Raw genomic sequence first — 11,625 nt, 5'->3', positions numbered from 1 at the left:
CTCCTATTTAAATAAATATGAGAGCTTCTTTCTGATTGATTACTTCCTTTTACAATGACAACACAACCCTCCCTCCTCCCTCCTTCTGCTTCTGAGGGTGCTAAGTTTGAGCTCAGCCTGCTAGCAGACATCCAGGACGGGAGTCACTGCAGCGCAACACAAGGTTGAAGACAGGACCACGGTTTATGCTGTAAACTTTAATAAAGCCACATGTCAGAGAGGTATTATTGCACATTTTATCCCAGTAAAGTCAGAGGCTCATACAAAAAGATAAACCTGAGATGTTTGCAGAGGTGCATCAGAAAGTAGCCCTGAGTGTTACACTGTGGCCATGTGCCGATATAAAATCATCTCACCTACCCTGAGAAGTGAAAAAAGTAATTGAGTCACTGTTTCAAAATCTGGCAACCGTCCCCCCCCGACAAAAAAAAGAAAGCAATTTGCATCAGGCAGATGAGGCAACTGCACACGTAGCTCAAGGCTGGAAGAGGATAGGCTGCATTTGGACAAAGGTGAAGTTGTAGTACTTCGGCAGGCCCTCGTGGCTGATATTGCCAAATCCATCCCAGGCGAAGGGCGGGAGTCCGTTCTGTGTGGTGGGACCGTTTATCGCTTCTGCTCTGAACTTCCCAGCCATGAAAAAGTCAGTCACCTGAATGAGAAATAAGGAGTATAGTTCAGGAGGAAGAGGGCCGTGTTACCGCTGCTCAAGGCAGACCTGCCGTGGTACCTTGGTATCATAGCAGCCTGACGGTGACGCCTTCCTTGGTTTCAGGTCTCCGCGGCAACAGATGGATTTGCAGGGGTCACCTTTAGAATATGGGTCAGACTTGTATTCTGTAATAAAAGTAAGTTGTGTGGTCACAGAACTGAAACTAGGGTCTGCTCAGAGGGTTCTGCCTGTTAAGGTCAAGCTAATCAGAGTCTCATTATACTAGCAACTAAATTAAAAATGCTACATAAAACTACCAAACTGGTAGTTCTCGTTTGGATGGGAATTTCAGGGGCAACCAGTTCAACCCGGGTCATCTGTGTGCCGCTGGGGGTCACGCACCGTTAAACCTCATGATGTGCTTCAGTGAGTCCAGGTCCTTCACGCCAGCCTGGTCACGGCGGAAGATCTTCGCTCTCGGACAAAGATCATAAGAGAAGTCCTCTCCGCGCTTCTCCCACATTTCTCCGTAACCGCTCAGGGCATAAATGTTTGGGTGGAAAGGGATGTTGTAGGAAGGCCAGTACCCTGTCACACGTGTGTCCGAACCAGAGAAGAATTGGCTCAGATGGGACAAGAGGCAGAAGACAGTAAGGGAAGGAGGGGCTGTTACCTCTGCGGAGAGCCTGAGTTTGGTCGGAGAATTCCACCAACCCAGGGATCTGCTCCACGACGGTCAGAGCGCCATCATCAACGTTGTGACCCAGCTGGACTTTACTTCTGTCCAGCACCATGTACTGGTTGTTGTACGTCCCTGCATGAACAACAGTATTAGTAGCAGCATGTATTTATTGTTTACAGCAGTAAACTCGGCATCTGACCTACCAGAGTTGTATTTGGAGAAGGTTTTGGCCCATTCTTCTCCACTGCGTGCCAAACTATGAGCCAGCCTGACCCTCTGCCATGCAAACAGGCTGTTGGGGGTAACTGTGTCGAAGAGGGTGGAGTTGAAGACGTCGTTGCTGGTCTGCGTCATCATCAGGCCACTGCCCAACAGATAGAAATCATCCAAAGACATCAGGAATCCTGTGGACCAAGTGATTAGTTCTATGAATTCATGATCTAGACCACAAACAGGGTAGTGAATAAATAAGGAATAATTAAAATCAACAAACACTTGGAGAGTCAAAGGTAAATTGTCTTTACGCCGGAAAAAATATGACATCAGACTTCCCGAAATGGCCTCGGTAAAACAGCGGAGCAGCCAGAAACAAGCCGCAAATGCTGCATTTGCATATACAGGTCTGAATTTTAAGGAGAAAACACTTAGACTTCTTCAATAATTATTCGTATTGTGTCGCAGCCATGTTTGTTTTTTGCTCTTATTTTGCATGGATACAGGAGACGCTGAATCTGCTCGGCGTGCTTCCGTACGTACCAGGGTAGCTGCTGAAGGACAGCTTCCCCGTTGCTGTGTGGGGCTCCGTGATACGGAAATCCCAGTGCTTGTAAATCCGCATCGTGGCAGCGTAGGTGTACCAGCTGGAGTGGGCGAACAGCAGGTTCTCAAAGCCCGGCAGCATCTGAAAGCAGCATTAGTTTAGGCTTCCAACACCATTTCATCATATGGTAAAAACAACAATGACCCCACCCCCCAGATATCATGCTGGCATATAATTTGCTTTATAAGCTGCACTATAATAAAGCAAGTATGTCATCTATACTATATAATGTAAATGACTAAAATACAATGGAACCATACATTTCAGTAGATTAATTACCAAGTGGGATTTCAGCACATATAGGTACTGTGTATATGGGTGGGGGGAATATTACAGGAAAGGCAACATGTCCTGCCTATGCTTGCACATCAACGTGACTTATCTCCTGGGGAGTTAAGAAGCTTACGTCAGCTGCTGCTACACTGAACCAAAGATTTGCTATTTCACGTGGCATGTTAAGGTTTTCATGACACTTTTTGATCAATAGAGTTCAAATATTTCAAATTGCGTCGTTAATACCAACCAACAATGTTCATTAATGGACAATTCGGGTCAAATTCAAGCAGGGGCTACACTTTCCTAACATTTTAGGAAACCTGTGGGAATTTTTTGCTGTTAAGTTGCTTCTGTTAAGCTGTGGAACTGTCTCTGCATCGCCAGAGCTGTGTTTCACAGGAGTGGACCTGTTCTTTCAGACCTAAAATATTACTAAAATATTAGTTAGGTATGGCCCCAGGTTGAGTTTGTTGGAATTGTTCTTTAAGGTGAATATTTGCATCTTGTTTACTCTGTGGATGTTGTTAAAAAAATAAAATTGGTCCAGCTACATGACTTTAGTTCTATTACTGCCCACAATTTGAATTTTAAAAAAAATATCATGACAAAACGTTGCTGTTTTAGGAATAGCCTATATAAAGTGCTTGGAATTTGCTTATCATTATTTTAAATACAGATTGTTCAGGTGTAATAACAGCTAAATACAATGGTAATCAAATTCATTATGGAGAGATTAAATTAGTGCACGTGGAACACAGGCAACACGCAGCTTCTGTCCTGAAATGTTGGTTGTGCAAAGCCATTTATTGTCAGAGTGCACTAGCGGGTCTCGTGCCTGGGTTGGAATGTGTTTTGACCTCTGACCTTGATCAAAGCAGAGCAGTGGCCCATCCCTGGACGTTTGTATCTTAGCAGATGGCCTGATGACGAGGCCAGCGCCGGGATCAGGTCCAACAGGTCACCCACTGCGTTCAGGAACTGGATGTCAAACAGGGAGAGCGGCTGTGGGAAGAACAGCAGATAAACACCCGTGAGGAAAAACGGGTCTGCCAAACAAACACCGGGAACAAACACTTGTCCATTAGACACAGAGAAAAATAACAACCTGTTTGCCTTTGGTTTTGGCCCAGTCTGCCAATCCTGCTTGTAGGCCGTCCATCTGAGCGATGATGAATCCCACGTGTCTCCACAGAGGGTCAGAGCTTTTGTTCAGTTTCACCTGCTCTCTGGCCCATGAGTCCTGCTTCCTAAACATACAGGAGCGACATTTGAAGCTTCCTTTGTCATTACTTATAATGTCATAATTATTAACTGTAAAACAACCTTGTAACCACATTTCTGTGCCCACTGTGCCACCAGTGTCCAAAATCCACTTATAAACTGAAATTATGACATCAACACTCAGTTGTAATGTAGAAGTTCCATTCAGCCCATATATTTCTCACACATAAATAATACCCACATTAAATGTTCTAAAATGCATTAGATGGAATATATATAGGGGAAGAGGACAGATACTCACACCAGGAATCTATGAACCAGGCCGAGGGTCTTTGAGTCATGGATCAACTGTGGAAACATGTTGGTATGATGATCCATCATCTGCCTCGAAAAGACAAAAATAGAGCAATAAGAACCTGAAGTTTCTAAAAGTGTGTCTGAGTGACTCCCCACTCCTGTTTTTCTGTCCTGTTTTGGAAAGCTGGGGCCAGTTAAGGATTTTACTGATCATCACACCCATCAGTAGTAACTGGGATTCCACATACTGGGCGGTCAGGAAGCCTTCCAGGTATCCCGCCAGGAAGAAAATGACCTCATCTGTTTCGGGAGTCGTTCCATAGCCGGCACGGATCTCCAGGACGCTCCAACCTGTGCTGGACAGGGTATCGTTGAAATACCCGTATGCATCCCCCTCTTGTTCCAACACCCCCTCCTTCAACAGGACGGTCTTATGCTGAGGGTCCCAGTACACCGTGGCTGCGGCCGTTCCTGAGGAAATGTGGAAGTGAAATAATTCGATTTTTAAAAATGTCTACCCCAAGTCAAAATCCCGAACTTAATCAGTCGCTTTCCGACTGATTATTTTAAAAAATGTGCTATTATCGATTTTAAAGTGTATAAGGAAATCTTAAATATACTAGCAATCGGTTGGTGCGGTCTTGAGAAGCTTGTCGGAACGTACCTTTACTGTCAGCGGTGGAGCTGGTGGCAGGAAGAGTCAGCAGAACAAATGCACAGGTACTGGTTAATAAAAACATGACTGTATCGACCGAGACAAAGAGGGAAAAGTAACGTTTATGCGACCGCTGAAAGGAGGCAAGGATAAGTAGGCTGTTCTCTGACGAGGAGGAAGTCATGTGAAAAAATGTGGAACAATGCCAAACCGTCCAGACTGGAAAGCGGCTGAAAGGGTAAAATATGCAGACAGAGAAGTCATGTGCGGAGACAATGAAGTATTATACAAGTCAGTTAAAAAAGACAACGGTATCTAGCGCCTTCTGTATTCAAAAGTTAACACCCCAGATGGGACTCGAACCCACAATCCCTGGCTTAGGAGGCCAGTGCCTTATCCATTAGGCCACTGGGGCGGCGCTTCTGTTTCTCCATATATACCGGTATAATACCATACATATTCTTTTGATTTAACCGAGGACAACGGGGTTAAAGTATGGTATAGAAATATTTTTTCTAGGCCATAGTCATATTTGGTATGTTTATCAGTGCAGATCATTGATAATAAACTAAATATATTTATAATCTAATAGCCATCCTGAACATTTACGTTTACAATAACACTGAGGGAAAGAAATCACGCAATAACACATCGATAATAAAATCTATTTGCAATAAATATTGTGCAAATGAGAAGGAATGCAGCAGAGTTTTACCTTTCCTTTACAAACCAAGGTCACAACAGAATAACATGCTGTCAAAACGAAACAACTGAAAGTAAAGCAGGCAAATTTTACAAAAAAGAAAAAACCCTTCAAACTGATGTGGTCTAAGTAGGAAACATTCAATCAGCTTTGTTTTACCTAGTGTAATAAAACAGCAGAAACATATTCAATGAATGAATGCACGCACACTCACACAAACAGGGGTGTAAATCTGAATGCAGGTAATGCATTTTCTAATAAGATCATAATAAACATTAAACTTCATTTAGCAATTGGCTTAAGGACAGACAGAGTAAGTATAACCAGTGAACCTTTTATGCATTTAAATACATCTCTCTGTATTATAGGGCAGGATTTTTTTTTTTTAAATAAAGCAAAAAATAAATACAAGAGCATCAACAACCCACAACAGGCACACTTGCATCAGCTGGAGGTACTACACTTCAGTGAGAGTGAAGAAGGCACACCTCTGGACATAAAGCTGACAGAACAACAAATCTCCCAAAACACCTGGATTAAAAGGAATTTACTACAAAATAAAATCAAATCTGCTGATTTGAAATTTCCAGGGGAAAAAAGAAAACGCAACCAACGTCGTCCAACATAAAAGCACGGCAGTAGTGAATTTCGGAGCTTTTCATCTTTGACATTAATGGTGTTTGCAGTCACTGTGGATTTTAGAAGATATCCGCTTCCTGATGGTGCTGAGGTTGCTTAAGAGCAATGAAATGAAAGCACACATTCTCAATCATCATCAATGAGTTTCTCAGCACCGTTCTCTGCTTGTGTGCCTCCTCGTTCCTTCCCACCGCCTCCTTCTTCCTCATCTTCCTCATCTCCAGGGTAGGAGGAGAGCGAGTGGCTGCCGTAGTTGATCATGGTGCGGGAGAGGTCCACCTCAATTGGGAAGACATCGGCCTCCTTCAGGACAGAGTAGCAGTCATCGTAGTAGTGCGACATGCCCGAGACGAACCGCTGCAGTTGAAACACAATGTCCTGGACTGAAAGTGAAGAAGTTGAGGGAACAGTTCAGTTATTTAAAAAAAAGAAAGAAAAGGTTTTTGTTTTGAAAATAGCATCAGCATTGCTGCAAAAATGAAGACAACTCAAATCCCAGACAGATTTTTGGAAGAACCCACAGCTCATACTCAATCAAAATGATTATTCAACCACTCTTTTAAGCAATGTTTTTACCCACCGTTACAGTTGAAACCTGCTTGTTGCTTTCTTCTTACATTCAATCTTTAAATATTTAACTTGATTTGCAGTAACAAATCCTGTTTTGTGGACTTTTTATCCAAAAACAAAAAAACAAACCAACCATGTTTCTGGTCCAGCAGCTCTATTTTCTCCATAACATCCTTCCTCATCTTGGCAAAGCGAGCTCGGGCCTCCTGCCGGCACCTCAGCACCAAGCGGTATTCATAGTTGCCTGTGCTGACACGATACAGCGGCTCCCCCATCGCCTGCAGGAAAAACAAGGATAATCACCTTTCCAGATGGCGAGTGTGGTAACACAGACTTAAAATGGCAACTCACGATACTGCTGTACTCCTCATCATCCATTTCTTTGACCTTCAGGCAGTACGACTGAAAGACACAAAGTGTCACAAACACAGAACAGAGCGGCTTTGGCACAGTGAAACACATCACAGTGAAACTGAACCATTCGAAGCGCTGCCATCTTACCAGATATTCAAACTTCACGTCCAGGTACTTGCGGATGGTGAGCTTCGTGTCTGGTATGGCTTTGTGAAGGTACGTGTTGAGATCGTGGAGCATCTGGCCAACAGGATCAAGTCAGAGGTTGTAAATGAAGGTATGCTGTGCAGTGCTGCACATCTCTACTCACCGGTTTGATGGTCTTTAGAAGCTGGATACCGTATTTCTCAATGTTACGGTGAGCATCGGCAAATTTGACAAAAGCCTCACTGGCTGCTGCCTGGGGCTCTCGCACGCCGATAACAGAGAAGACATCCCCAAATGCTGGAAGAGGAGATTAGATGAACAGTCCGACAAATACGATAGCTGGCCAAAATTGTAAGACTTGGCTCTCAAGCCACTCACCTCTGTGAGACTGGGAGAGCTCAAAGAAAGCTCGCAGCAGCCTCTTTGTGTGCTCCATCAGCCCTACAAGGGAAACGGTTTTGGGGTGAAGCGGCGTTGAATCTTGGTGAACTGAACACTTCAACTCTGCAAAAGTAAAGGACAGACTTACCTTTGTAGAGCTCTGCTGTTTTCTCAAGCTCCTCCAGTTTTTTGACCAGTCCATCTAAAACATATCCAAGCAGATAGATCTCCTGTGAATAAATGTAACTTTCTACAGGTAAAATATCTACACTTCCTCTTATAATAGGCTCACCATTGCACAGAATAGCTCGGCTCAGTCCAAGAGCATCTGCAGTTCCTGAGCTCATATTCTCCACCAGACGATGTTTGACTTTTTTTAGGACTGAAACACAATTAATATGTTTACGCTACCACTGCATTGACGACCCAACAACCCAAACAGAAGAACTCCATATAGGATTCTTAAAACAAGAAACAAAGCCAAGCCTTAAACTGAGTCTGGGTCTGGTGGAGGAGATACCTATGTCAAGAGACTTCCCCTGCTTTGGATCTGCCTGCAGTTTGTTGTAGTGGATGGTTGCTTCCCCCTAAATAGACACCAACAGATTAAGAGTCAAAGTGTAATAACATTCATAGAGTGAACAAATATTTGCAATCGTGCATTGCATAATTAAACGCACCATGCTACAGGGAGGGTTGGGGGGTAGCAGAACCCAAACCCTTTAAAACCCTGCACCGTTTCTTTAATCCACAGTAATCCATCACACAGGAAGTCATGGAATTGTTTGGGGCAAACAATGGAATGCCAAAAACAACACAGCCACTCTGATTTGGTGGTGTTATCCCACATGTTCTGGACTATTATCATCCCTTGTTCAGCAGAGCAGAACATTCCAGCTAAGCCCCTCTTCTCCACAGACTGGTGGTGACTTTATACGTATAATTACCGCTGGAATATTCTCAATTTAAACGAGCCAGCCGGACAAAATAACGTGAGTATTTGCAGATTCTTCTATGCAGGGTTAGGAACCTTTAGTTTGTATGGAATGAACAAAAGAACAGAATATACAGGTGGAGGTGTGGGTGAGCAATTGACATAACACAACCTAACATAGTCTAGACTGAAACTGCCTTGTAATATTGTTTTACAGCATTAAAGTACCTGGACGGCCTGTATCATCTTGGCAACTTCCACTTTAGTTTTTCCTTTTACTGGTTTGCCATTGACGCCAGTGATTTCATCGCCAGCTGCCAGCGTCCCATCCAGAGCTGCTGGGGTGTTATCAAAAACCTTTGACGAAGCAGAAAGCGATTTAAAAGAGAGTCCTGTGTTGACAGATTCAGTTTTATGAAAACTGTTAACTTTTACCGGTTGTAAAGTGCTTAAACTAGAACTTTAACAGAAGCAGCGGGTCACATACTGAAGTTGTAGTTAGAAGTTGTGCACTTACCTGTACAATGTAGAGACAAGGACAGTATTGCGCGCCCCCTCCAATGCTGATCCCGATTAGATTATTACTATCCTTCTTCAGACACACAGTACCAGGAACCGTAGGTATACCACTGTCGGTCAGATTGCACAATTTATTGACTTAGGATAGAACTTTTTGATACCCCAATATGTTTTACACGATATATGGCTCCTCAAAAAATGGAAATGAAACCACACAGACCAAGAATTGTTTGAAAACTCACAGTTTGTCTTCCTCCAGTTCGTAGTCCATATCTGTGAACATAATAAGACAGGGGCGCCACAGTCGCTGTCACCCCTGTCATTAAAACAAGACAAACACTGTGAGAACACGGGACAAAGTCATTATCAGAATAAAGCCCGGGATCAGTGTGTTTCGGGATTCAGATTTCACCGCGTTGAAGACAATGTTGACGCGCTAGTTGTTGCAGTGGATGGTGGACAAACAGCTGCTCACTCGCTTAGGAGGCATTGTCCGATGTTACATTATCAAGTTGATGTGAAAATGGTTGACTTAAATCTTTGGATCATATACTAAACACAACTGTAGAATATAATTACTATTTATGTATATTTCTTTTACAATCAACGATAGAATAAACGGTTTGATAAGGCTGGTTGACTAGCTGCTAGCAAGTGCGAAGTCAAATTCCAAGCATGCACTAATACAAAAATATAAACTGTTTACCTTAAATTGGCTAATTTCCCGCGATTAACACCCCTGAATCGGTCGAAGCAAAATGTAATTAATGATATGTCTGCTCTAGTAGGAATTATATGTCTTTCTTTATCCACTGACAGTTCCTAATATTCTTCTACGTCACTTCCTGAAACATAGCGGAAGTTTTCTGTAAGAAAACTACAAGTATTGACAAACTCATGAAGGATTTTATTTTTTATTTTTTAAAGAGACAAGTTTGGTTTGTAACAGTTCAGTAATACATTTGTAAGTATTCTAGCAGACTTTAAAAATTGTATTTTCTTTCATTATTTTGTCAACATTTGATGTAGTTCTATATACATATATATTTCCTCTAGGTGATTACAAGCAGGAAAAACGTTAATGTTACAAAATAATGTTTATGATGAATGTTCAAAAATTGTGACCTCTTCGACCGATTGGACTGTTTTGTTACGTTTTAATACCGGAAGTAAAGGGCGTGGCCTTGGAGTTGAGGAACAGTTTACATTATTGACCACAAGAGGGGAGACATTGGACATTAATCAAAGATAAAGAACAACTCAATGCAAATAATAAAGTTTTTGCAATAAAATAGCATCCACGGGTAAACAGGCGACATTTTTAAAGCGTTTTATGTGTTAGTCAGAAATAAATGATCAAATTAACTATCATAAGAAAAGAAAGATGCATAGAATCTCTTCAGAGGAGCTGTTGTTCCCCCCCCATATAGTGAGAAAAACATCAGTCTCAAAAGTACAATATTGCTTTCTAGGACGTATTGCTGCTGCCATCAACTGCTTCCATATCTCCAGAGGTCCAAACCACACCCAAAATGAGCATGGTACAGTATTTTTAAAATATATAATAATTATACCGTTGTTTTTTAAAATTGCTTATAGATGTATTTTTCTCATGTCTGTTTGATGCATGACTGTTTATGACTTCGTTTGAGCTTATAAAACAATGTTGGTAAAACAAACGTTAATATCTATGTCTACAGCAACTTGAATTAAAGGATGTGATTCTGAGAACTGGAGATCAGCTGAAGATTAAGGGGTTTGTTTTGCATGATGCAGACAGGTAAAACAAACACACCTAGTATACTTTCATAGATATATTTCCAGCACTTTAATGATCTAATTTGGGATCAAACCAGGTTCCATATTGACCTTGGCAATGATGCAAATGACCTGGCACTCCATTTTAACCCTCGTTTCCATGACAACGCTGATGGATCTGTTCTGGTTTTTAACTCAAAGACAGCTGGGTGTTGGGGTGAAGAGAGAAGGGAAATACCCAACCCCTTACACAGAGGCAAGGAAGTCAAGGTAAGAGAGATTTGTTGAGAATTGTTGTCATGTTTTGTCCTAAAAGCTGCCACAGTTTATAGAAAGAAATGCAGACCTATTCCCTCAATCACATAGTGATAACCAGCCTGGAGCAGAACCTCATTTCATTCTAATTTATTCTGTTTTCTTCTTCTTCAGATTGTGTTGAAGCTGGCTGGAGATGTGTTTGAAGTGGAAATTCCCGATGACCATGAATTCAAGTTTCCAAACCAGGAGAGTGTTGATGTCATCAGTTACATCAGGATTGGTGGAGACTTCAAACTGACATCTTTTAAGATCTGCTAAGAGATACTTACATGGTCAGACTCTTCCACTGGAGGGCAATAATCACTAACAGGATTTAGATGGTTACAGTTCCATAAAATATTCACAAGGACAGAGAAACATAAACCATTTAAATCTCAGATCGTTGTGTGTTTCCTTTTTTAAGCCAAGTAGTTGATCAAAAAGGAGCTAAATAGGACAAGAAAAAATGTTTGATGACATTGTAGGTTCGATTTTAGAGGGTCTGTCAAATTTGAACCAAGTTGAGTTCTGATTTTGATCACTGAATATTTGCTCATACACAAATGTGTATGTGTATTTTTTACCAGTGGATCCCGAGCAGGTTGAAATTTGAGCTGACTAAAAAATACATTTAACTCATCAGTTTATCAAAAGCTGAGACCTTAGCTAAACCCCTTCAATCAGAACTAAGAGTCAAAAAGGACGTTGGTAGCATCTTGT

General features: G+C 41.9%; 3 protein-coding genes and 1 non-coding gene across 6 annotated transcripts; 1 reads left to right on the top strand and 3 right to left on the bottom strand.

Moving 5' to 3' along the window:
• Positions 1–182: 182 nt before the first annotated feature.
• On the bottom strand, positions 183–4,858 carry plbd1a (phospholipase B domain containing 1a). Its single transcript, XM_057014093.1, has 11 exons — positions 4,613–4,858; positions 4,197–4,419; positions 3,953–4,036; positions 3,536–3,677; positions 3,295–3,432; positions 2,091–2,235; positions 1,538–1,738; positions 1,326–1,466; positions 1,055–1,240; positions 731–837; positions 183–652 (listed from the first exon to the last, which is right to left on the bottom strand). Exons 1-11 carry the CDS (start codon positions 4,785–4,787, stop codon positions 476–478), a joined length of 1,719 nt encoding a protein of 572 aa, XP_056870073.1. The 5' UTR covers positions 4,788–4,858; the 3' UTR covers positions 183–475.
• Positions 4,859–4,945: 87 nt separating this feature from the next.
• trnar-ccu (transfer RNA arginine (anticodon CCU)) lies at positions 4,946–5,018 on the bottom strand. The gene has a single exon. It is a non-coding gene; the product is annotated as a tRNA-Arg (tRNA).
• A 236-nt stretch (positions 5,019–5,254) lies between these two features.
• On the bottom strand, positions 5,255–9,697 carry pick1 (protein interacting with prkca 1). 2 transcript variants are annotated; one of them, XM_057014095.1, is made up of 13 exons: positions 9,557–9,697; positions 9,093–9,166; positions 8,849–8,960; positions 8,560–8,688; positions 7,918–7,984; positions 7,690–7,779; positions 7,546–7,599; positions 7,395–7,457; positions 7,180–7,313; positions 7,017–7,109; positions 6,867–6,917; positions 6,649–6,793; positions 5,255–6,328 (listed from the first exon to the last, which is right to left on the bottom strand). In XM_057014095.1, exons 2-13 carry the CDS (start codon positions 9,131–9,133, stop codon positions 6,072–6,074), a joined length of 1,236 nt encoding a protein of 411 aa, XP_056870075.1. In that variant the 5' UTR covers positions 9,134–9,166; positions 9,557–9,697; the 3' UTR covers positions 5,255–6,071. The 2 variants fall into 2 exon arrangements, with proteins under 2 accessions (XP_056870075.1, XP_056870074.1); XM_057014094.1 differs by having other exon boundaries at positions 9,093–9,189; positions 9,557–9,696.
• On the top strand, positions 8,223–11,303 carry LOC130514496 (galectin-1-like). 2 transcript variants are annotated; one of them, XM_057014104.1, is made up of 5 exons: positions 8,223–8,389; positions 10,323–10,391; positions 10,551–10,630; positions 10,707–10,878; positions 11,038–11,303. In XM_057014104.1, exons 2-5 carry the CDS (start codon positions 10,383–10,385, stop codon positions 11,182–11,184), a joined length of 408 nt encoding a protein of 135 aa, XP_056870084.1. In that variant the 5' UTR covers positions 8,223–8,389; positions 10,323–10,382; the 3' UTR covers positions 11,185–11,303. The 2 variants fall into 2 exon arrangements, with proteins under 2 accessions (XP_056870084.1, XP_056870083.1); XM_057014103.1 differs by lacking the exon at positions 8,223–8,389 and adding an exon at positions 9,748–9,814.
• Positions 11,304–11,625: the final 322 nt, after the last annotated feature.

The sequence above is a fragment of the Takifugu flavidus genome, chromosome 18 (genome assembly GCF_003711565.1).
Source record: "Takifugu flavidus isolate HTHZ2018 chromosome 18, ASM371156v2, whole genome shotgun sequence".
NCBI lineage: Eukaryota > Metazoa > Chordata > Actinopteri > Tetraodontiformes > Tetraodontidae > Takifugu > Takifugu flavidus.
The sequence above is the reverse complement of the archived record's forward strand: the minus strand, read 5'-3'. Positions and strand labels throughout refer to the sequence as shown.